At 37.1% G+C, this 26,576-nt stretch overlaps 2 protein-coding genes across 2 annotated transcripts; one reads left to right on the top strand and one right to left on the bottom strand.

Annotated features, from left to right (window-relative positions):
• Positions 1 to 1,177: 1,177 nt before the first annotated feature.
• Positions 1,178 to 2,005, top strand: LOC140774933 (auxin-responsive protein SAUR50-like). The gene has a single exon (XM_073118125.1). The coding sequence runs from the start codon at positions 1,458 to 1,460 to the stop codon at positions 1,752 to 1,754; it is 297 nt and encodes a 98-aa protein (XP_072974226.1). The 5' UTR covers positions 1,178 to 1,457; the 3' UTR covers positions 1,755 to 2,005.
• Positions 2,006 to 20,495: 18,490 nt separating this feature from the next.
• Positions 20,496 to 21,084, bottom strand: LOC140775285 (auxin-responsive protein SAUR50-like). Its single transcript, XM_073118488.1, has one exon. The coding sequence runs from the start codon at positions 20,934 to 20,936 to the stop codon at positions 20,640 to 20,642; it is 297 nt and encodes a 98-aa protein (XP_072974589.1). The 5' UTR covers positions 20,937 to 21,084; the 3' UTR covers positions 20,496 to 20,639.
• Positions 21,085 to 26,576: the final 5,492 nt, after the last annotated feature.

Here is a 26,576-nt window from a genome sequence, read left to right as displayed (position 1 = left end):
AATTTGTCCTCACTAAAATAACACACTTACAGGTTTAGATCATGATCGCCATCTGATGGTAGTTTTGATTGATCCATGGCGGTGACATCCTTGTGATTGCGATTATTTGTAATTCCATCACCTTGATTAGGTCTCTTGGATAGAGTTCTACTATGTACTGTGCGCTCTCATTCATAATATTTCTGAAAAATGATTAGAGAGTGCACTGATGCAGATATTAAGAGAATTAAATTGCTAAGAGATATTAGATAATTATTGTAATAGATTAGGTACGTATTGTGCTAAGTGGAGCAAAATTTTACCATGTCACTGTTTTGTCCTCATATTTCCTCCTTGATTCCGTCTAAGATTGGAACTCATTATCGTTGATTGAAATCGTTCGATCAATCAGGCTCTGATACCAAATTAGTGCGTTTGGTAAGGGAGTCAAATTATTCTCTTCAAGTACAAAAGAATATAGATTGATGAGTCTCAACAATACAAGAGTTTAACATCTCAACTAAAATTAGAATTAATCTAAGCTAAGACGTCTCACCTTGAATCTAAAACTTTGTAGAATAAGGATACCGTTGCTTCTAAAACAAGACCGTGGCACTTATGTACATGCTATCTACTATACTATAAATCTATATAATATAAATCTAAAAACTTTTTTCATACATATAATACGGTCATACAGCATTGTCATTTTTTATATAGATGACAGAAACGAGCTAGTTGCCTAGATGAGGAGGGGAAAAGGAGGGGATTTTCTGCAGCGCAAAGAGGTCCTTGCAAGAATAATAAAGGCTTGCATGTGGGTAAGAGGTCCCAAAACTACCAAGATTGCTTAATTGCCGGTGGGTAGCTTCTTGCTTCCATCTCAAGCCCTATATATCGACATAAAGGAATTAGTTGGCAATTACGTTCTTTCACCAGGCAAGCTCATGTGAACGAGATCGTCTTTGGTGTGGGGGCTCACACCCATATGAAATCTTCTTTGATCCAGTCTGAGATAGAGGAGCCATTATAGCAGTTTATGGTCGCTTGCTTCGTCAGAAAATCGACAAACACTAGCCTCACGAATGAAGATTAATCCTTGCTTTCACGTACCCAGAGATTAACTGAGAATATTTAGATATATATATCTATATATTAGTACATACGAAAGAGGCGTGGTCTTGTCTGTCCTAAAGCAATGGCAACGACGCCATAGGCTTCGGCAGAAAGTCCCCACCCAACTCCCAATTTGTCCTCTTCGTCCTCCCACCTTCTGCCCCACCGACATGGCCACATGCCTTTGTTTCCATTTCTCTTATTCTCTCTCTAAATTCCTCGCATATATATACCCCTCATCGCTGCTCCAGTTCTCCACAACCTTTGTAGTTCTTTCTCTTTCTCTCTGCAGTTACTTCCTTCTATATCTTGGATACTAAGACAACCCAACAAGGAAGCAGTTAGCAAGTCGTACAAAAAGAATGGCTGCGATGAAGCAAAGCAAGGTCTCCCAAGTAGCAGGCCTTAAGAAAATCTTGAAGCGTTGCTCAAACCTTGGGAGGAAACAAGATGATTTGGATGTCCCCAGAGGTCACTTCGCTGTTTACGTCGGGGAGAATCGGAGTAGATTCATAATTCCGATCGCATACCTCAATCACCCACAGTTCCGGTCGCTCCTTCACTGCGCTGAAGAAGAGTTTGACTTCGGTTATGACATGGGTCTCACAATCCCATGCGAAGAGGTGGCCTTCCTTTCTCTCACCTCTGCACTCCGATGAGATTTTAACCTACCAAACTCTCAACATGAAGCAACCCTTGTAAATTCTTGTAACTTATTTGCGCATATAAGAGTGGCGTGTAGTTTTGGCGCCCTGTAACATTTGATTATTTGGGCTAACGGAAATAGAAGGGAGTACTATATAATTTCCCTTCTTTACAGGTAATCTCTTCTTCCTGTCAGTAATTTTTGGAGCAAATGCTTTGAAATTTCAAAAGAGCAACTTTGAAAAAGGTTAAATATATATGGTTGTATTTATACAGTCCAAAATTTGTATACGTTACTATAGCAGTACTGGTGCAAAATAAAGCAATATTTGCCCCGCTAATTCGCACTTGGTTATAGTACATTAATCTCTAGGATACAATGGGTTATAACAAATTCATCTTTAAGAGCTGGATGTAGGCCTTAAAGAAAAACTTCAGCAGAGATGGCTTCAATATCGAAACTATGTAACTAACCAACGCAAATGACTGGCATGCATAATACGTATCTACTCATAAATTAATATATATATTTACATACATAGGGTTAGACTAACTTATTGTCCAAATTTTAAAACCTGCTCGAATTTTTTCCTAAATTCCAAAGTTTTATGAATGATTACAAATATACATAACCATATATAGAGAGAGACAGAGAGAGTAGGCCGTTGTGAGATTATGGTCCCAAAAATATTTATTATTTTATCATTTAATAGCCTATATGCTAGATATGGTCTAGATAAAAGGTTTAACTCCCCTAGATATATACGAACATAGGCTCCACTAAGCTCTAACCAACATAGTAACTCTTCTAGTTTAGCATGTTGAGCAATTGGTCGAAGCTAAATGCCGAAACACCATTCCTAGCTATCGTCTGCTATGTTGCTTTTTTAAAAGTCATCGTATTACCAAACTATCAACTAAGTCAAACCGAACTATTGAACCGAACTACAAAACTAAAAATATTTTTTCTCAATAATTATTTAAATTTAAAATTGATTATGTAACCTTCTTGGTCTTAGAAGGTATCTACCAACTTTATAATAGTTGGTTGGCTGCCGAAGATACTAATTGCAAATTGCGCAATTGGAAGTAGTGTCCGTAGCAAGTGGTGGATGTACTGCATAGGACGTCCTTGTAAGATAGTTGGAGCCGGCAATCGATGCCATCGAGAGGTCCCAAACTGCAACAAACGACAAGTAGACAACTAGCTTTCTAGTTTCATCTTGGGACATACCTGACATCAAACTATTATTAGGCGAGTCCTCTTGCCAGGCAAGCCCATGTAACAAAGATTTAAGCTTTACATGCTATATCTTTGCGGGGCCTCGATGCCCACAGTATCTACTCAAATGGGTCCGTTCTGAGATATAGCTACGGCAATAACGCATGTCACAAGCTATCCCACCTTCTCAGTGAGTCAGTGGTATAAATCTTTAGCCCCCAATTATTTCAGGATTTTTTTTCTCCATTTTAAGACTAAAAAAATATTACTCTAGATTAGAAAGCAAATACCAAATTATCTTTACTCTTCATTAGAAATACTATTTATCAAAATTAAATATTACATCACATATAAACCTAATTATAATTGAAAATTTTAAGACAAGCTTATGTATCTAAAATTTAGGCAATATTTTTAACCCGTTATTTAAGTAAATATGCGGAATAAAATTTAAGAAGTAAAGCAAAGATGAACATCAAAATTTTTACGTGAAAATTTTTAAACGAAAAAAAATTATAATCCAAACTCGGATCAAACCAATCACTGATAAACTATAATAGTTTGCAAGTTGTTAATTCAAACAATGAATTATTATTAGCTCTAAAACTAAAAAATCTTTAATTCAAATCTTATTAAAACTTGTAGATCTGCTCATATTAATGTGTAGAAATATTTAGAATATTTTGTACACATTTGCTAACACTAAAAACCTAATATTAATTTTACAATTAATTTGACTAAAGTTATTTAAAAATTATATTTCTTGTCTTGTACTATCCACCTGTCCTAAGTCTACAAATTAAAAGTTTCCGCTCATTTTTTCTACTTATCTCATATCTCCTACCATTCATTGCATATGTAAAGAATGTTAATGTATAGTCATTGCATACATAGAGAATTTCATATCTATATCGATTGTATATATAGTGAATAGTAAATATGTAGTTATTGCATATATATAGAATTTCATATGCATAGAGAATTTATTTTATAGCAATGATATTATAAGTTTGAAGATAACTAAATTTGGATGACCATAATGTTATTAACCAATCCCAATGCAATGAGTTTCACTACCCTAATGAAAATCAAAATCAAAATCATCAAAGACCACACTGAAAACAAAATGTGGATAGAGAACCAAATGATGTGCAAGAGCACACCATAGGACTTGAAGATAGTGAAACAGCATATGTAACTAGAGTTGCTATCATTGAAAATGGAAACCAAAGTGATGCCCATGGTAGCAACATAAAAGGGCCAAAAAACTTGCATGTTCTTTGTATTCAAATTAAAACAATGTCGAATAGAGAGGTATACCTATGTATCCTCGAAATTCTCTAAGTTCCATCAGAGCTTCATTCAGCTTTGATAAGACATCAAAGCTTGGCCTTGATATGTCGCCTAAGAGAATTTATTATTTTTATTGGGAAAGATGAAGCGGCCTTACCCCCATTAATCCTTGATCTTTGGACTAGAAGAGATGAAATAATAGTAATAACCCTAGGTATTAAGTTAGTATGCTATTTGCACACCCCAAATATTATATTGTACTTCCCTTTATCTTAGACGTTGGGTGCAATTAGTAAAACATAGAGAGTGTGTATAATATAGTATTAATATTTATAGTATTTTTTATGGAAATGTCGCTACAAGTAAATTTTTTACAAGGATTTTATCAAATATTGGAATAAAAATTGTCCCTATAGTAACTTATGGAGTTTCATCAAACATCAATTGACATAAAAAGTGCTGTAGAAGACTTTTTGCACTGAATTTAGCAAACGTCACCATAGAAAATACCCCCAATATGCTAGCATTATTACAGTGTTAGTCAATCATTTCCATCAATCAGTTTTAAGTTAGGTTAATGGGTGTAGAGATATTGAAAGAATTAATATTAAACCAAAGTCAAAGTAAAAAATTAAATCCGAATTGGTTTAGAAAACAAAGAATAAGAATTGTATCCTCCTCAAAATCAAAAAGTGAAAACCAAATCCATATTCTACTCAAACTATGAAATTAGACTCAAATCAGAAAGTTAAAATTGACTAAGAATGGAAAACATAAAGCCGAGAACAGATAGGAAAAGTAAAACACGATAAACACAATGACTCAACTTTTTATCGTTAAAAACTATGGACAATCCAAACTGTCTATCTACTTATGTTTGACCTCTCTGATTGAAGTTCCTCACTTACTCAAAGTCTATCTCGATTAGCTACTCTATTTGTAGAAAGCCTCTGTGTTTGTTTCACCACGAAGCCACAAGTCGATCTCTCTCAATCCTTATGTTGTAGACATAGGTAGATAAATGTTATCAGCGCCTCTAATGCTCAAGGATCATCCGCTAGATCAACTCCAGCAATCAAGCATAAGTAAAAGTTCTCCTCACGTAATAATAGAAAAATAACTTCGTGAGGGAATTGAAAGTCATTCAGAATTTTCTATTTCTACTCAGCTTGTTGAGTTCGCACCTGACTTACTGAGTGTGCTTCCAGTTCCGAATTGCATAGAGAATCAAATATAAACTGTGTCAAGATATACACCGCACTATTTTGGGTACGCACCGAAATTGAAAGCTTGTATAACTTGATTTCTTGTTTGTTCTTCAATCATCTTTATACTGAGTATTCTTTCACAAGTTACATTTTTTGATTTAATATTAAACTTAGATTGTATAATATATTTCCAAGTATTTTATGCCCACAAATTGACCATTACATAAATTTACACTTACATTTTGGACAATATTTATTTGGACCTAGATCACTACTTACACTAATTTGATCCTCAGTCTGATAGGACTTGTGACATGCGTTATTGTCCTAGTTATATATCTCAAAATGGACCCGAGTATATATTGTGGGTATCGAAGCCCCTCACACATAGCATTAAACCACAAAGCTTAGTTCACATGCACTTGTCTGGCAAGAGGACTCACCGACCACTAATTTGATGTCATCTGTCCCAAGATGAATCTAGAGAGCTAGTTATCCAATGGCACAATTTGCAGTTTGGGACCTCTCAACCACATCAAGGCCAGCTCCTACCTACTATCCACCACTTGTTCGGGACCCTAATGCAATTGCTCAGTTTGCATGGGACCTCTTACCCGTACATTGAAGCTATCATAAGGACTCAGTCCCTCAAATGCTTTTTATGAGAAGACTTGTTTGATAAAAGAAACTTTTGGTAGACATAGATATATACAAGCTGAGGGGAGCTATTTTGTTATTGTATACTATGCATCTCTAAACAAATTACAATGTGACATTCATCTTTAGACAAGATATTGAATGATACATTTTAGATAATTTTCAAGAGGCAAATGTGTTCAATCAACCTCGACCAATAATCCCTTAACTGAGAGGAATGAGAAGAGCGAGCTCCACCATTGCCACCCACGGGACCCATATGGCCGCAAGGGCTCAAGTTTATGTCCTTTCTCTACCGAAGCCACAATTTCGCTAAACATTGGAAGGGAATAGTAATCAGCTCCCATTTGCTAGGCTCAAAAACCTTATGGTGAGAAAAAAGAAATCATCTTTAAAGACGAAGGTGAAGGAGGTGCCCATGAGTGGTAGCTTTGATACATTTAGTTAGGATCTTTTCTTATTACATTAGTTATTTATTTTTATTAAAATAAAATTAATGTAAAAAGAGTCGCATTCGAACTCTTTTGGGAACGCCTGCATTAGGTTCACAAAACTAGAGAACTCAAAATATGCGGGCGCGTTCAAACGTCTACATTGCGTTCGCACATACAGAGAATGTCTTTTATGCATTCGAATGCGATCGGACGCGTTCGAACATGACCGATCGCGTTCGAACGCAATCGGCGGGAATCTTCTAGAAATTGGATTAATAATTGTATTTTGGCTTATTAGCTAACCTCTATAAAGGTGTATATGGCAGCCAAAATTATTATGCTATTAGATTATTGATTTCTTGCCTCCTATCTTCTTTCTATTCTCTCTACCTAATCTCCCTCCCCCCTCTTCACCAACCTACCACCTCTACTGTTGGCAAGGTCTCTCCTAACTTCTAATCTCCATCATCGATCGAGTTCTCCCTCTTCTTTGGTATCTCAACCACTTCTTCCCCTTCCTCTTAATCCCTTAAACAAAATCAACCATCCACTCTCATCTCCATTAATCCATAACCCTAACATCCACTCTAACCCTCACCACCACAATCATCCACAATATATCATATTTTCGTTCTAGTTGTAGTTCGAATCTGTAAAGGGCGTAAATACAAAAAACATATATCAAGAAGTTACAAATCAATTCCACTTAGTTTCGTAATTTTCTGACGACGAAAAAATATTTGGTAAATATTTTTCCTCGATCATGCAAACTGCTTCCTACAATAAATCCAAATCTTCAAGGAATCGTTTCGTAGACTTATCAAGCTTTTCTAGCAAGTAGAAGCCCATTTGGCTTCGCAAGCTGTATGAGATTACAAAAGAGAAGTACACCTTTCTATAAGAGCTTGACCAGTGATTCAATGGACCTCGCCCATGGCCTCCTCGGCGACTCGGACCTCTAGACTCTAAGAAGTCTATATAATTACAAGACTACCAACTCAGCTACCAACTCAACCTTAGGTGGCTCTAGAGGTCTCGCCTAAGATGTGTTCAGGGGGTAGACCGCAACTCCAAGTTCCTTCATCTCTCAGCTACCATCCGTTGCTAGCGCTACCACATTCGCAGGGCCTTCCAAGATGAAGATGATGCAAGAGCCTGATCAGATCAAGGGAGTTTTAACGGAGTTCTATGAGAAGTTGTGGGGACCCAATGCTACCGATAGCTCAGCTCGTATCGAGTGGCCAAAACTTCTTTCAATCTCTAATGAAGAAGCTAATGAGCTTGTTATTCTAGTAACAGATGAGGAGATCAAGGAGGCATTGTGGAGTCTCCCCAGTGGGAAATCGCCAAGTCAGGGCAGGTGGGCTCCAAGTAGAGGTCTACGTGCGATTCTGGACCTACATGAGGGAAAGCTTATGGCGAGCGGTGAAACAATTCTTCACTTTGACTTCGCTACCTTCCAGATGGGGACAGACATTCATTATGCTGGTGCCTAAGCGCGAGACCTAAGTGAAGGACTATAGGCCCATTGCCTTATGCAACGTGGCATACAAAGTCATCTCTCGAATCTTGGTCGAACGGCTCAAGAACCTCCTCCCCAAGCTCGTCGGGCCTGAGCAAGCAGCGTTTATCCAAGGCCGACACAAGAAATCGCACACTAGATGATGTCCACCACATATGCCTCACCAGTGATGATGGTGAAGTTCGACATGGAGAAGATGTACGATCGAGTGTCCTAGGAGGCGGTAGAGGGAACCCTACTCTACATGGGCTTCCCAAAACTCTGGTGACAATGGATCCATACATGTATCTCCTCTCCTAGATTTGCCATCCTGTTGAACAGAGTGCCATCTTGATGGATCCATCCCATCAGTGCCTGTTGCAGGGTGACCCACTATCGCCCTACATCTTTATTCTTGTATCTCAAGTCCTCACTAGGCTACTAGAGGAGAAAATGCTCTCCGACAAGTTGAGAGGGTTCCAAACTAGTGAAGCACACTTAACACACCATCTCTATGCTGATGACCTGCTACTCACGGTGGAGGCCACACCCTCAAGTGCAGAAAGCGTCAACCTATGCCTCAGCCAATACTCGGCTATCACCAATCAAAAGGTTAACTATGAAAATTCAGATCTCTATCTCCCTCGAAACCTTGAAGCTAATGTAGGCATCCAAATCTGTGGAGTGCTCGAGCTAAGAATTGCATCCATGCCATTCACGTACCTCCGAGTCTTGATCTCTGGCAAGAGAATCAAGGTACGTCAGCACCAATATATTCTGGACCGTATTGATCATAAGCTGGCGGGATGGAAGCACAAGCTGCTGTCAACAGCGGGGCAGGCAACACTGGTCAACGCAACCTTGATGACAATTCCCTCATATTGGTTAGGCAGCACTTGGATCCCGAACTCGCTACTTGAGGAGATTACAAAGAAGGCTAGATCATTTCTCTAGAACAAGAAGGAGGGGCGGGGCATCCATCTGATTAGTTGGGATATGGTGATGAGACCCCGAAAGGAAGGTGGGTTAGCAGTTGGAAGCCTGAAGGAAACCAGGACGGCTCACCATGGCAAGCTCCTATTCCAAGTGCTCAGCCAAGCCAATGTACCTTGGGTGAAGATCCTACTAGCAAAATACGGGCAACTCGACCCATGGGACAGCTCAACTATAGCTCTAGGATGCCATCATGCATGCTGCTAATATAATTAAGGAAGGATGTCGCAAACTAGTGGGAAACAGGCGCACCACCAAAGCAACATTAGAGCCTTAGCTGTCAGCCATCCAATGGAATAGGCAACTAAGAGTCATGCATCCTGAGTTGCTGGATAGCAATCTAATAGTGGCAGAGGTGAAGATTGGTCAAAGATGGAATAAGGCTAGGATCCTGAGCTATGGTGAGTGGGAGCTAGCCTTTAATATAGAGACTGCACTATTAGGGGACCCTAACATAGAGGCAGATAGATTTGCGAGCCACACATGCTGGGCCAGCCTAACACTAAATCCATATACACATACCTTAAGTCGACTGGGCAAGAGTATTGGGATGGGTGGCAAAATTTATGGTTGCTACCTGTTGCACCCAGAATCCGGCTATTTTGCTGGAAATTGTTTTGGAATAGGCTTCCTACTAATGCTTTCCTCTACAAGCTTCGAATAAAGCCAAATACGAACTGCATCCTTTGCGGCCACCATGAGTAAGCGATATCACACTTCTTCTATGAGTGTGATTATGTGAAAGGGGTTTGGATGGAGATAAAAAAGGAATCTGGGCTTGGTTGTGCTCAAGTGAAGCAGGATTGGCTAATGGACGTTGCTATAAACGATAGCCTTCGAACCAAAGGTCTCATTGCGATGATGCTTTGGATAATCTGGAAGAAAAGGAATGTTTCTGTCTTTGGTGGCACTGCTGTCCTAGCTCGGGTGGCCACCCATCTTGCGGTGATGCTGGCTTTAGACTATTGGCTAGAACCAAACAAACCGCCACACACCGCTACCAAACAACCGACCAGATAGCAACCACCGAAGGAGGGATGGGTGAAGTTGAATGTGGATGAGTCCTATGTATAGGCGGCGAGCCAAAGTGGTGCAGGTATAATAGTAAGGCAAGCCTCTAGTGCCGTTATGCTAGCTGCATGGGAACCTGTGCCGCCCAAGTCCCCACTCCATGCAAAACTGCCCGAGTCCCCACTCCATGCAAAACTATGGGCTGTAAGGATAGGGCTGAGCCAGGTGGAGAGATGGAGCAAAGTTGTGGTGGAACCGGACTGCCTATAGGCAGTGAAAATTTTGAGAAAATAAGCCAAATGTTCGTGGAGACTTACGCAAATAGTGGCGGACTACATGAAACTGACGATAGAGTTTAGGGAGGTCAAATACGTGCATGTAAGTAGAGAGGCCAATAGACTAGCTGACTAGGTAGCTAGCCAAGGCCGTGAATCCAGTGTAATGTGTATTCTTGGGCATTCTGGCCCTTTTAGCCTAGAATTTTGTTATCTCCTTTCCCGGGACTCTCAGGGCTAGCCTTGGTGGGCTTGGACATTAGTTGAATATAGCTCATTTTACTCAAATAATAATAATAATAATAATAATTCAAAGGACCACTTGGTCGTCAAGCATTTCTATGCAGAGAGGTAGTTTGAGTTGGTCTTCTTCTAACTCAGACGTCGACCTCCACCGCCAAGCTTCTGCTACTCTATCTCAACCCGTCCATGGTGTCAAGGGTATTTTGGTATATTTAAAGAAAATAAGATGATAAACATGTCATATAGTTACTCACGTAACTTGTATATGACACCTGGAAAGAAAATATAACAAAAAACTAATGGAAAGATTGCTGAAGAGATTTTCAATATTTCAAGGGTCTTTGTATGCCAAAAAATTGCTAGATGGGATTACTCAAAAAGAATGATAATTCAGAGGGTTTAAGTAAAATTATCCTAAAAGTTTTAATTGTTCATAAAAACCTTGGGATTTAAGAAATTAGAGAAATTATACTTTACTCCTTGTGGTTTGGCTTAATCGCATGAAACTCTTATATACTATCAATTTAAGTATTTAACCCCATTTACGATTAAGAGTGAGTTGCCATTAACGGAAAGACAAAATAATAATTTTGCCCTAACATGTTAAGTTATGGTGAAATGTCACTTTTGACACGAGGAGTAGTTTTGTCATATAAATAGTCTTATGATGAGAGAAATTAGTCATTAATTGGTATCATCAAATATGATAGATAAGAGTAACAATTGCACTTTGGTTTAGACAACACAAGGTTAATAGCTGATCTCTAAGAAATTTATCCCAACATAAGAAAATGAAAAGGTAAAAGAACTTTCTTATCCAATTAACTTTCTTGACAAATATTACAACCCCTCCATCCATTTAATTCAAATGTGTTTTTTTAGCAAAAGCCAGAGGCTTAGTTTCGTTATGAAGCAAAATAAGACATAACCCAACCGTATCAAAGATAGAGTCGCAAACCCAAACAAACCTCAGCAACCATAGCAACACTCCACATAACTATATAAACAAAAATAGCAGATCACTAAAACCTTTGCCTACCACACCAAAAGGAACAAAAATAACACACAGCAGATACAAAAGACCAGACATAGTTCACAACCGCAATTGCCATCACAATTCAAAAAGAAATAACTATAATTCATACAATTGCTTCAAAAGACAGAAACTAGAACAATATGAGGAAGATTTACACCAGCAACTTTGCATGCTTGTACACCTCGACAATTTTTGTCCCTACTCAGTAGAGAAGCAAACCATTAATTTTTTGAAACGAGTACTCACTAGTTGTGTACAAGTTATTGTTACTTTGAAAATTTTGTAGTTTCTATCTAGCCAAGTGCACCAAATGCATGTCGCCCACCAGCTCCTCCACCAACACTTTAATCCTAACTTATTTTCCTTACACCTCATTTATGTTTTATCGAATAAAAATGTCCCCCTCATAGAGCTAGCCTAGACTCTATTAAAGACCTCTTAATGTGTATAACCTCAAACGTAGGTGAGAAACACTTTTAGCTCTACCATAGTTAACATAGTTAGGATCACCACTTTCATTTTTACGAGATAATCTTTGGCAGAATACCATTATTGCGGGCAAGACATAGAAAAGCTTTAAACTTCAAGAGCCACAACCGACACCACCCTAGAAATATGTCCATTGCTTAAGAATTGTTAAAAAATCCCTAGACACACGTATGTATCTAACCTCTAGGCAATGATACTTCTCGTTCACTTAAGTAAAAGTCGGAAGAAATATTAAAAACGAAAGTAGAGATGAACGCCAAGATTTTAACGTAGAAAACCCAAACGGGAAAAAACCACGGATCCAAACTCGGATCAAAAACTAATCACTATGATAATAGTAGTTACAAGACTGACTCACAAACAACCTGTCGATCCAAACGACTTTGTTCCTCTCAGTCTTGATCGCTAGAACCCACGATTCACTGCTTCTTGTGATTGAAGTCCAATCTCAGTAACCCTCGAGATTGATCTTTCGTCTAGATAGCCCTTAAGACGAAAGATTAAGATTTGTAGATGCGAAGGGCCTTGTTTGTTGAAGAACCGATGTAGCCTCCAAAAAGTCTCCTTGAATAATCTTCTTCAACTCCCTAGGTTAGGGCAACACTATCCTTATATATGATCTCCAAGATAGAGTCAAATCCAAGTCATATTCGTACTCACGAAAATCCAATAAATTGTAAACTTCATAGATGCGTTCGAACGCGGCCCGAGTGCGTTCGAACGGCCTAACTTAATCTCACATGCGTTCGAACGGGCCCAAGTGCGTTCGAACGCGACAGCTTGAATTCTTCAGGTTGCATTCGAACGTGTTTGTGAACGCTGCTCTCGGTCTGTGTGAACGCAATGCCCGCGTTCGAACGCGCTTGTGAACGCGGCTCTCTATCTGTGTGAACGCAGTGCCCGCGTTCGAACGCGCTTGTGAATGCGGCTCTCTGTCTGTGTGAATGCAGTGCCCGCGTTCGAACGCGCTTGTGAACGCGACTCTTTGTCTGTGTGAACGCAGATTTCGCGTTCGAACGCGTTTGTGAACGCGGTGAGAACGTGACGGCTTTTCTCCAATGATCTTGAAATTCTTCACACCAGTAATATTCTAGACTTGTGTAAAGCTCAAATACATGAAAGAATACACTTAGAATATTTTGTACAAAATTGCCAACAAATAAAAAACCTAACAATCTCCCCCTTTGGCAATTTGTGACAAAACACTTAGGTTACAAGATATTACAATGACTTCAAACTGAGCAATCAACAAGTCTAGAATATTTTGCACATCAATCCCTGCAAGGAAACATATACAAATCCAAGATCAAGTGAAAATAACTTGAAATAAAAAAATCAAAACACAAGTTATCACAAGAGCAAAAATTTAAACAGACAAAGATTAAACACACGTTATCACAATTGCTTCAAGTTAAGTTTCAAATGCCAAGTTCAACCATCAAGTAAACTCCACTAAACTCCCCCTATGCCCATACTCCCCCTACACACCTAGACACTTAAACACTGAGACACTCTCCCCCTTTTTGGCACAAATGCCAAAGACTAGGAACTCGGAGGAAACTGACGATGAAGAATCGTCAACACAGAGTCGAGGTAGGTGAAGAAGGCAGCCTTGGTTTCTTGGTAACTGTAGCTTTTTTTAGGCATTCTAGAGAAGGAAAAAAGTCGCAAGATTCAACATACGCCCAAAGAATACAAAAAAAATCCAAAAATTCTAGAAACCACGAAGACCCTAAGTGAAATCGATCTTCCACTTAAAAATGCAAGTTATCACATTCAATCGCACAAAAAACATCAAGATATTAACTTTAACGTGATCAAAACTTAAAACTACACGAAATCAATCAAGATCAATAGACTTTGGAGATGCACTTCTAGAAATTCAAAATACATTCAAGACATAGAATATGATAATAAAATGAAATAAGTCATACACAGATCAATCAAGTCATCAAAAGCATATTATAATCAATTCTAATGCATCACTCAAAATTAAATTAATCTTGATTGATCATAACGATATGCATATGCAAAATGAGCATAGATAACATGAACCAATCTTCTTAAACAAACTTTCCTATATAAACAATGATGCAACACAGTAGTCAAACCGACTTAATATTGAAATTTTGCACTTTTCGACTTATTCTCCATAACATAACAGGAATTTTTCTTGTATTTTTAAAAAAAAAAAATAGGTGCAATGATGGCTTTCACACATGAGTAGGTAGCCCTTTTCTTGTAGTACAAATCAAATAAAGTGCAAGAAGAAATTCACATCTATCATTTTTTTTTGAATTTGCATATAATGTACTGAGTCAAACTGGACTCGAAACAAGACGGCTTTCACACTAACTCATTGTAGCCCTTTTCATTGATCTTTTATAAAAATATATTTGATAACTAAGTATGAGGTCAAACTGTGCAAATCAAAGTTAATAGTGAGCTATTTAAAAAAATATTCATGATATCATGCTCACACAAGAATACATATACGTTATGAGTGCATTAAAATTTTATTATTATAGAAGTCGAGGGAGTGACAAAATCAAAAATTGAAACAATATACTACAAGATGACAAAATTGACTATAATAACTCATAATCAAAAGAAAAATCATATTTTTATGTCAAGAGTATATTATTGAATCTAGGAGTGCATCAATTTTTTTTTATAACAAAAACTCTCGACAAATCTAAAACTGAAACCAAAGAAAATTTCAGAGTAAAATAAAACCTAAAAAAAATGAAACAAAATAATAAGAAACTCGCAAACTAAAACACAAATCAATCCAAAGAACAAATTCCTAAAGAAGTGCGAAGATACTGAAATCTCTGTAAATCAAAAGGTTTTGTAACAAATCACCCAACTGTTTCTCCGTCTCAACATGTTCTATTGCTATTGTTTTGTCTTGTTACATTTCAGATTATGTGAAGTTCTAACAATATAGCAATTATTAGATATTCTAGATCCAAAACATATAACATTACCATCATGATCTAGAATAGTACAATCATTTTTAGAGAATTCTACCTCATAACCTTCATCACAAAATTGAATGATGCTTAATAAATTTGCTTTCAAGCCATTAACATAAAGAACATTTTCGAGACTAGGAATCCTTGGAGTACTTACCTTTCCTTTACCTATTACCTTGGATGAGTTACCATCTCCGAATGTCACAACTCCCCCTTCATGTTTTTCGAGATTAGAAAATAAAGACTTGTCACCCGACATATCTCTTGAACAGCCACTATCTAAATACCACAATTCAGAATTTAAGGCTTTCAAGGCAGTATGCACAACATAACATTTCAAATCAGATTTCTTGATCCATATGGCCTTTGTTTTCATCCCATAAATAAAAGCACTTCTAGGTTTTTGCAAAAATTTGCAATGTGGTCGAATATGCCCTAGAATGCCGCAATGATAGCATGTCGGAACAAACCTTTTTCTACTCACCTTATGTCGAGGAGAGTGATTAGAGTTTACCTTTGGTACCGTCGAAGATTCACCAGTTTGTATATTCAAGTTCTGTTTAGAAGGGTTCATCCATGATTGCTTTGTAAATGCGGTTGATGGCTTCAGGTATTCTTCCTTTTGTATACCTGCAGAAACAAATATAGTTTTATTATTATTTGAATTACCAGTGTATCCAACACCATACCTGTCTTTTCCAGAGATCTAAGCTTTTAGAATTTCGTCAAGTTTGTTCTTCCCTTTCAGAAATATAACTTCCTTATGCAATCGCTCTACTTCAATTTCATCAGCCTTCATTTAATTTTTTGCATTGTCAAGTTGTTCAGAAAGGTCTTTGACACGTTCAAGCTCCAATTTGTACATCTCTTCAAATTGAATTCTTTCTAGTTCGATTACCTTGAGTCGTTGAAGTAGTCTAAGATTGCTTTTCTTGAGTTTAAACGACTCCAGGTACAAGTCATTATATGCCTTTTGGATTTCAGATTTATCTTCCTCAGCAGGTAACATATCCTGATCATCTGTACTATCAGTATCAACAATAGAGTCAGTATAAAGTAGAGAAGAGGTAAAAGCTACAAAGTTTTCTTCGTCCTTTTCAGAATCATCAATAGATTCATCTGAGTCATCCCAAGTAACTTTCATAGCTTTGCCCTTCCTCTTAAGACGATTAGGGCATTCTTGTGCGATGTGTCCAAAACCAGAACATTCAAAACATTGAACTTTATTCTCAGAATTCTTATTTTTCTGTTTGACATTGTTGTTGGTACCACCTATATTTGAACTCACAGTATTCTTCTTTTTCACAAATGCTTTGCTTTTATCAAGTTTTTCAGCATTCAACTTGTTTGGCTTCCGAAAGAATTTATTGAACTTTTTGACAAACTTGGTCAACATCTCAACATCTAAATCACCTTCATCATCAGACTCCTCTAAATTTTGTTCAACTGTGGATAGGGCCATCCCTTTGGACTTCCTTGGTTTTGAAAGACTGGACTCAAATGTTTGTAGATTTCCTACCAATTGTTCAACTTTCATTGAATCGATATCCTTACTTTCCTCAATAGCTGTAACTTTCGCCTGAAACCTTTCGGGAAGAGACCTAAGGATCTTACGGACAATTCTGTTTTCAGGAATTTTCTCTCCTAGGTTGAAACTGGAGTTGACTATATCACTTAGCTTTGCATAGAACTCATCAAATGTCTCATTCTCCTCCATACGTAGGGTTTCAAAACTAGTAGTCAACCTCTGAAGTTTCGAAAGTTTTACAGCCACGGTTCCTTCGTGAGTAGTTTCTAAGATCGTCCAGGCTTCTTTTGCTATCTCACAAGTAGAAATTCTTCTAAATTCTTCCGAGGAAACACAACTAAAAATAGCATTTATTGCTTTGCTATTCCAGCCAACTTTTTCATAATCTGTTTTATCCTATGACTCAATCGGTTTCTCAACTAACTCATCATTCACCATGTACATTGGTGGACTCCAACCGTTCACAATGGCCATCCAAACTCTCTCATCTATAGACTTCAAATAAGCTCTCATCCTAGCTTTCCAATATCCATAATTTGATCCATCTAGAATAGGAGGTCTAATAGATGAGGGTCCATCTCTATGAAAATCCATGCCTATCTGATCTCTCTCAAAGAGTGAGAGAACCCGCTCTGATACCAATTGAAAAAATCCCTAGACACACGTATGTATCTAACCTCTAGGCAATGATACTTCTCGTTCACTTAAGTAAAAGTCGGAAGAAATATTAAAAACGAAAGTAGAGATGAACGCCAAGATTTTAACGTGGAAAACCCAAACGGGAAAAAACCACGGATCCAAACTCGGATCAAAACCAATCACTATGATAGTAGCAGTTACAGGACTGACTCACAAAACAACCCGTCGATCCAAACGACTTTGTTCCTCTCAGTCTTGATCGCTAGAACCCACGATTCACTACTTCTTGTGATTGAAGTCCAATCTTAGTAACCCTCGAGATTGATTTTTCGTCTAGATAGCCCTTAAGACGAAAGATTAAGATTTGTAGATGCGAAGGGCCTTGTTTGTTGAAGAACCGATGTAGCCTCCAAAAAGTCTCCTTGAATAATCTTTTTCAACTCCCTAGGTTAGGGCAACACTATCCTTATATATGATCTCCAAGATAGAGCCAAATCCAAGTCATATTCGTACTCACGAAAATCCAATAAATTGCAAACTTCATAGGTGCGTTCGAACGCGGCCCGAGTGCGTTCGAACGACCTAACTTAATCTCACGTGCGTTCGAACGGGCCCAAGTGCGTTCGAACGCGACAGCTTGAATTCTTCAGGTTGCGTTCGAACGCGTTTGTGAACGCTGCTCTCGGTCTGTGTGAATGTAATGCCCGCGTTCGAACGCACTTGATACAAAGACTTCACAATGACTTGATACAAATAAAAAACCTAACAAATTGATACAAAGACTTCACAATGAAAATACTACTGCATTTAAACTGCTGTCCATAACTGTCTTTGCCATTGTTATCAACCTGCCAATCACCCAAAAAATGAAATAATTGTTGCGCTTTGCTTGTAACTAGTCACTCAAGCTTTTCCAATATTTAATATGCTATCTCCTTCCATTTTAGGTCTCAACAATTGTTGTATGTTCATCCCAGACAGCATCAAACAAGTGAGGGAATCTTGTTGCCAAGGAACACTCCCCAACCTAGATATCAGTCTAGATCTTCAGCTGAGTACCATTCCCAACATGACGAAACAACCGAACGTGAAATATAGGCCCAATCTGTAATACTCTCCTCCAAAAGGGAGAAGCTGTTATGGTCACTTTTGGTGATAATGAGTTTCTATACAATTTGATAATCAGACAAAAATTAACACAAAACTTGCGAAGGTAACTTGGATCGATCAAACCGTTAGATTGGTATGAGATTTATATATATTGTTCCTCTATGAAGTAGAAATCCAACACAACTAAAATAACAAAGATCGGATGAATCGATCAAAAGTTATGTATGAAATAATAATTTAAAGTTAGGCAAATAGCAGGAGAGACATGGAATACGTGGTTAGAGTTATGGAAGATTGATTATAGTATGATAGGGGATTAGTGCTTGAAACTAGATGAGAAATTCCAAGTATGGCTAGTTGCTAGAGAGATGAGAGAGAAATAACGGAGGATTAATCTCAATCGTAGATGAGAACTTAGATTGGATACCAAGGGAGAGAAAGGAGGGGGGGAGAAGATGGATTAAGCCTAGATGAAAACCAATTCTAATATTCAATAATTAATCCAAAGATAATACTTTTCTACATATATAGAGGCTAGTCAAACATCCAAAAATCCTGAACAAATCCTATTACAATTCAACTTACTCGTCGTGCATTTGAACGCACCCGATAGCGTTCGAACGACCAAAATATATTCTCTGTATATGCGAACACGAATCAGACGTTTGAACGACTATGTTCAATCGCCATCCATTTATATTTGAACGCACCTACTAGAAACTATTTTTTTAAAACATAAATAAAAATTAATAAAAATTAAAACAATTTCATTATGCACCTAAATTAAGAACCGCAACGGAAACCTACTAGAAATCTACAATTTAAACTTTTCTCTTCTCATGTATCGCAAACAATTTGAGCACACAACTGTTGCTCAGATGACAGCAATTTCAACTATCAGTTCACAATTAAGCAAAATTCATTTCTTTGATATTCAAGATACCCAAACCACCATACTCCTTCCTCTGCATACCCAGTTTTGGTTTGCTAAATAATATTCTTTTATCGGCATCAACAACTCTCTAAAGAAATCTCTTTCTAATCTAATCTATTTTCCGATAGACCTAATCGAGCATAATTAAAGAGAGAGACGTAATACAACTATATCAAACTTAACACAGGAATAATTAATGTAATTCGATCATCCAAAGACAGCAACTAGCCTTTCCCACCAGTAAGCCGCTTCTCAAATTTTCAATAATTGGGTACCCTTCCTTTTTATGCAATTTACTATTATGAAGAGGCCCCAAATACTTCACACAGAGAGATTCTAAATGTTAATTAAACAGTTCAGCATATTGCTGACCCTCACTCTCAACACTTCCAAACCAAACAAGAGAACTTTTATGAGAAATTAATTTCAATCCAGAAATGCCTTTAAAGTAGTATAATAGAAACTTCAAGATAGTATTCGCTTTCTCCTAGTCCTTTAAGAAGACCAAGCTATCATCTACATTTTGCACATTAATAACCCCTCCGCTAATCAAATTAGTATTAATTTGCCCTTAAATCACCCCCTCTTGCTTAGCTTTTTTTTAAAATTATGTTTAAACCAAAAGCAATAAGTTGAGAGAGGAAAAGAACTGAAGGATCCCGCTGCCTCAGGCCCTTTTTGCATCTGATATTGTTATTCAGCTGAGCATTTTAGCTAACATTAATAGATCCAACAGAGATCATACTCCACCCAAACTACTTATCATGAAACCCCCAAATCCTTGTTGCATCTTCCAAATAGTCCCACCAAATATTGTGATTAGTTTCTTTGAAGTCCAACTTTCACATAAAATATTATTTATTAAAATTATCTATAAAATATTGAACAGTTCAGCATTTGCATCTTATGTATTTAATGTTTAATAGATAGAGTGCTCAACATACTAGGTAGAAAAGATTGAGTATTATTTTCTATTAATAAAGTATTGAATTGTTTATTATTTTATAAATAGCTAAATCAATAAAAAAATTTATTAATTTATCTTCTATATAAACTATTAGATAGTTTAACAATTTTATTATTAACTTATGAATAGTTGAGCTACTGAAAACAGGCCTTTTGGTAATAAATTTAATAGATAGACTGAAAAAATTATGAGGAGACCCATTTGGTCAAAAACTCAGAGATTTCCATTAAATTAGAGGAATTAGTTAGTCCTTTCTATTTCCCTTGACCCAAATAATCAGATGTTACATGGCGCAAAACTACACGCCACTCGTGTATATGCAAATAATTTGCAAGAATTTACGAGGGCTCTTTTAATCTTTACAGTTAGGCAGTTTAGCTCTCATCGGAGCGTAGACGTAAGGGAGAGGAAGGTGATCTCCTCGCAGGGGATTGTGAGACCTATGTCATAGCCGAAGTCAAACTCTTCCTCAGCACAGTGGAGGAGGGACTGGAACTCCGGGTGGTTGAGGTAAGAGATTGGCACTATGAATCTACTCCGATTCTCCCCAACGTAAACAACAAAGTGGCCTTTAGGGACATCCATATCATCCTGCCTCCTCCCAAGGCTTCGGCAACGCTTCAGGATCTTCTTCAAGCCTGCTACTTGTGAGATCTTGCTTTCTCTCACCATGGCCATTCTTTCCTATCTCCGTTTTCCTAAGAAGCTAAGAAATAGAAGCAAGTAACTAGAGAAAGAAAGAAAGAACTAGGAAGGTTGTGGAGAATAGGAAGAGCAATGGGATGTATTTATACGCATGACTGCAATTAGGACAGTGAATGAGAGAAATAGAAACGAAGGCATATGGCCATGCTGGTGGGGCAGAAGGTGGAAGGGCGCAGAAGACAATTTGGGAGTTGGGTAGGGACTTTGTGCCGAAATGCATGGCTTCGATGCCTCTTTGCTTTGGTCCAGACAGGACCATGTTTCTTTCATATCCTGATTTAAACTTCCAATGTTCTTAGTTAATCTTTGGATATGAAATGCTAGAATCGTCATTCATGATGGCTAGTATTTGCTGCTTTTCTAAAGAAGCAATATTTTGTAAATGTGACAAAGAAGGCTGGACCATAAACTTTATGTCCATAGGGCATGAGGTAATGCAAGAAGCTATATATGCACCAGTAAGCAACTTTGATAGTTTGGGCCCCCTAATGCCAATTGCTCAGTACTATTAGGACCTCTTGCCACATGCAAGACTTTATTATATTGCAAGGACCTCTGTGGCTTTTCTTGCTGCGAGAGAATCCTATCATAAGCTACCGAATACAAGGGGCTAGCTGCATAGAAAAGGCCTCTTTCTTTCCTTCCCTCACAACGTTCAGACGCTTGCTTGGTTATTCTCTATCTACTATACAGTACAGTGGAATAAGTTCTTTCAACCTCGCAATATTGACTTTGCCTATATATAATTTATTTTAGAATATATAACAAATTCTTCATATCAATCTTAAGGTAAAAGCGTCTGGCTTCCGAGACATTTCATTTCAGTACAATTCTAATATTCCTGGATAGAATGTAAAATATTTGAATCAAAGGTTCAAAATCTTCGCAAGACAAAGAAAGCTCCAATCTATCAGAAATGAGACAATATGCAACAGTTTGTGAGGTAACATGTCTCATCTAACTAAATGACAGTCATTTTCTAATAAATGTTCAGAAGCCGGCCAGTAGCGTAGTACTTAGAAGGACAAGAGAAGCTAGGGCTATAGGAGTCCTTGCATGTGGGTCAGAGGTCCCAAACCAAGCAAGTTCATCAAATTAATTATTAGGTGGCGAGTCCTTTCTCCAGGCAAGAGCATGTGAAGTCGCACCACTAGGACGTATCCTTCGATACTGAGATCTTTGGAGGTTATAAACTGAGATCTTTGGAGGTTAAAGACAAAGGTAACAAAGCCATAAGAAGATGGGCCCACTGTGTTCATGTCCCCACCCAACTCCCAACCTGTACTCCTTTACATCCTTCTTCCATCTTGTGTACCACCATATGCCTTGTTCTTTTCCTCTCCTTTTCTTCACTCTTTCCATCAATATATATATACACCCACGACAATCTTTCCCATCTCTCCAACTCCCTTCTACGTCATTAACTGTAAGAAAAAATACATATATACCGGGTTAATAAGCAAGCCGTTCGAAGAGATTAATGGATATTTTGAAACAGAACAAATCTTCCGGTCTGTTGGCTTTAAGCATGCATGTTCCGAAGCGTTGCTCGAGCCTCCGGAGGAAGCGGCAAGGCTTAGAGGGTTACGAAGGTGGTCGACATTCAGATGTGCCTAAAGGTCACTTTGCAATCTATGTTTGGAGGAACTGGAGCAGACTCGTGGTTCCAATCTCCTACCTCGCCCATCTGAGTTCCTGTCGTTGCTGCGCTCATCTGCCGAGGAATGCTTCGGCTTCGACCACGACATGGCTCTCACCACTCCCTGTGAAGAAGTGGCATTTCGCCCTCCCCGCTCCATTGAGAGTACAGCTACGTAACATCTGATGAGACTTCTCGTTGATCATATTTGTATATAAGAGTGGCGTATGGTTTTTCGCCCTCTAAAAGATGTCACTCAGAAGAATATAGACGATTCCCTTGTACTATGTTAACAAGCAACGCCTTGTTGTCGATCGGATACAATGTGACATCTTTAGATTAAAATGATTAGCAACTACATTTTACGAAGATAGAGTTTATAAATCTTTCAAATACAAATCTTTTCTTGTACTTAGTCATGATTGTGAGTTAGTCATGATTGTCAGTTAAAAAAGTTTGGCACATGAATATATATATATATATATATATATATATATATATATATATATATATATATATATATATATATATATATATATATATATAATCGTTTCCTTCATTTATTTGTTTATTTTTTCTATTAAAACTCTTCCGAGAAGATTTAATATACAGATGGTCATTTCAAATTTTACTTTGCCTCATGGAAACGTAAACACTTGCAATAACTCATAGGTTTAAGTGTAATTAACTATATATATATATATATATTTTAATTCTATCTAAAACAAGATAACATCATATTCCACAAGTACATTTTTTTTTATTGGAACTACTAGGTATATATGATCAGTCCCATTTATATTAACCTATGTTCTGTATGTTAGATTGTTCAATATTTGCTATTTGTCCAGCGATCACTTTCTTGCTTTGGATTCAAACCCATTATGATATGCACAATTGAAACTTCTAACCAAGCTAGTGCACGATAGAAATCTCTAACCAAGCTTCTAATATCACTTTATTAAGTAAATAGACATTCTTTGGCTCCGCACAATCACATGAGAGACGCCAATTTCTTATAGAAAGTAAAAATGAAAGTAATCAACACAATGGAACAATAGCAACCCAAGCAAATATAATTATGCCAAAAATTTTACGTGGATAACTCAAATTTGAAAAAATCATGTGGCCTTGCTCTAGCGAACTTCTTCACTATGTGTAGGAAAATATAAATCATCTGTATATAACACTAAAGACAAGTAGACATGCTTCTTAAAAGAAAATTATTCTTTGAGCTACAATCTCACCATTTGGTAGAATACGAAAAGAAAGAGATGAGTGCAAAGATCTCACCTATCAATGGTGAAAAACAAGAGGTGTATGAACATTTGAAGAGAATAAAAGATGACCTGGAGAAGTATATGAACACTAGCATCAGAATTCCCTTATAAGGTAGTAAGATTTCTTCCAATGACACCTTATTCTTCTTCTACCCACTTAGCAAAACCCTATCTTCTCTATTTTCTGTTTTAACACATGTATCATCTCATATTCTCTTGTGCCCTGGACCCTTTCATTCAATATATCAAGAGAGATTTAAAAGATGGCACATTTTCAATTAAGTTTATCATTTGGGCTTAACTCAAACCCTATCCCATTAGTTTCAAGTATAACTTATAAAGAAAAACAAATATAACACCAACAATGTGACTAGAAGAAAAACAAATCTAAATCAATAGAATGAGTAGAAGAGAAGAAGGATCACCCGTTGAGCATATGTCGCCTCGAATCGCCCAATTGTGTCGTCATTCAGCTTGACCAACTTAGTGTTTAAAATCCGAAGATAGTTCTAGTAGATTATGTTGTGCTTGTTTCTTAGAAATTGAATTTTGGGGATACAATGCAACAGCTAAACATTTGAAATGTAGTTTAGAGTTATAACATGTGAGAAATATTCTTTTCCTGGTCATGGATGTAGTTGTCTGATGTATAAAAAATATACGTATATAATATATATATTTCTCAGATAATTATCTTCATCCATCTTCTTTGTACAAGATGCTATAGCAAATTAGAACCACAACTTTTGTTGTTTCATGTTCAATGCTTTTAACAACAATTACATTTGTCGTTGACACTACAAGAAATGTGTTGCGGTTCTTGATTTAGGTGCGTAATAAAACTGCTTCAATTTATATCAATTTTTATTTATGTTTTATGAAAATAAAATAGTTTCTAGTAAATGCATTCGAACGCAAGGGATGGTGATCGAACACGGCCATTTGAATGCCTGATTTACATTCGCACATACAAAGAAGGCATTTTGGTCGTTCAACTTGATCGGTGTGTGTCCGAACGCACGATGGGAAAGTTGAGTTATAATAGAATTTGTTTAGAGTTTTTAGATATTCGGCTAACCTCTATATATGTTGAAAAGCTATCTCTTTCAATTATTATTATTGAATATTAGAATTGGTTTTCATCTAGGCTTAAGTCGTCTTCTCTCTCCTCCTTCTTCCTCTTGGTATTTCAACCTAAGTTCTCGTCTACGACCGAGGTTAATCCTCCGTCACTTTTCCCTCCTCTCATGATCAACCAGCCATACTTGGAAATACCCTTCTCTCCCCTTATCTAGTTCTAAGCACTAATTCATCCACCATACCATAATTATCTTTCGTAATCCTAACCATGTATTCCACGTCCATCCCGCTATCTCCTAACCTTCGGTCATTATTTTATACATAACTTTTAATCTACTCATCCAATCGATGTAATTCTAGTTGCATTAGATCAATCCAACAGTTAGATTGATCCCAGTTATCTTCACAAGTTCTGTGCTAATTTTTTGTCTAGATTATTAAATCAGATAGAAACTCATCTTCAGCAAAAGCAACCGTAACAAAATGTGACCAACAATAGTAATTACTACTTCCATCATTAAAAAAATTTCATTAATACTAAGTTCCACCAACATTCAGAATGAAATAATATGATATCTTAGCTTTGCCAGCATTTATAAATGTGGGTAAAAACTTAAAACAATAGATGTAAATTCATGACATATGGAGATAAGTGAAATATTTGTGCATGCTACTAATTTCGGATGAAATGGTAGTATTATAGTTTCATTGTCATTTATAAAATGCCAGAACATCCCCCCAAATTTTTATCGACATTTAGTAAATATTAGTAAAAACTTAAAATAATGGATGCAGATTCATATCGAGTGGATATGTCTTTTTAGACCCGGATCCAAATCTAAAAGAAAAGCCCTCTAAAAACCCTTTAAAATTTTATTGTTGGTGCCTTCAATCCATAAGAAAATCCCTTCTCAATCCATAAATTCTTCTTTGCATTCATCTCCACTGTTGTCCTCGAAATTTTCACAACGGTCCCCTTTCCACCACCGGGGTCCTCTCCCCATCATGATCCCCTTTCGTCGTGAAGAACTGTGACCCCTTGTCACCTTGGTCCCCAAATTTCTCTTTCTGGTCAACAAATTTATCACCATGGTCCCCAGGTCGATGTGAGCCGGCCAGGCTATTGATCTAGCTTAGATTTTGATTATGGATATGAAATTATATCAATTATTATGTATTCTTATATTCAACTAAGATATGTTATTTATTGTTTTTACTTATTAGATCAATTATATAGCTTATATCCAACTAAGATTTTATTTTAGGTAATCAATTTCCAAATGTTTTAGCATCTATTTTTGGTAGAGTTGTAAGAAAGAGAAATAAATATATTGTGATTGATATAATTGATAGAGTTGTATAACTACACACAAGTAAGAAATACTGTAGTAACTTTTGGAAAGACTTAGACATGCATCTCAAAGATGATAAAGATATTATGCCTATGTAAGAAATACTGCAGTAACTTTTGGAAAGACTTAGATATTTAGGAACGCATATCCCAATTGGATATTACATGATGAGAATGAGTGTCCTTTGTCTCTACTTGAAACTCTTATTTGAATGAACAAGCAAATTAATATGATGAGATGCATATAGGTAATAGAAAACCTA

Source organism: Typha angustifolia, chromosome 2 (genome assembly GCF_048772165.1).
Source record: "Typha angustifolia cultivar Huaian chromosome 2, ASM4877216v1, whole genome shotgun sequence".
Lineage (NCBI taxonomy): Eukaryota > Viridiplantae > Streptophyta > Magnoliopsida > Poales > Typhaceae > Typha > Typha angustifolia.
Note: the sequence above shows the minus strand (reverse complement) of the source record. Positions and strands in the feature narration are given on the sequence as shown.

Coding starts and splice junctions, on each gene's coding strand:
- LOC140774933 (XM_073118125.1), top strand. CDS start 1,458: ATGGCTGCGATGAAGCAAAGCAAGGTCTCCCAAGTAGCAGGCCTTAAG.
- LOC140775285 (XM_073118488.1), bottom strand. CDS start 20,936: ATGGCCATGGTGAGAGAAAGCAAGATCTCACAAGTAGCAGGCTTGAAG.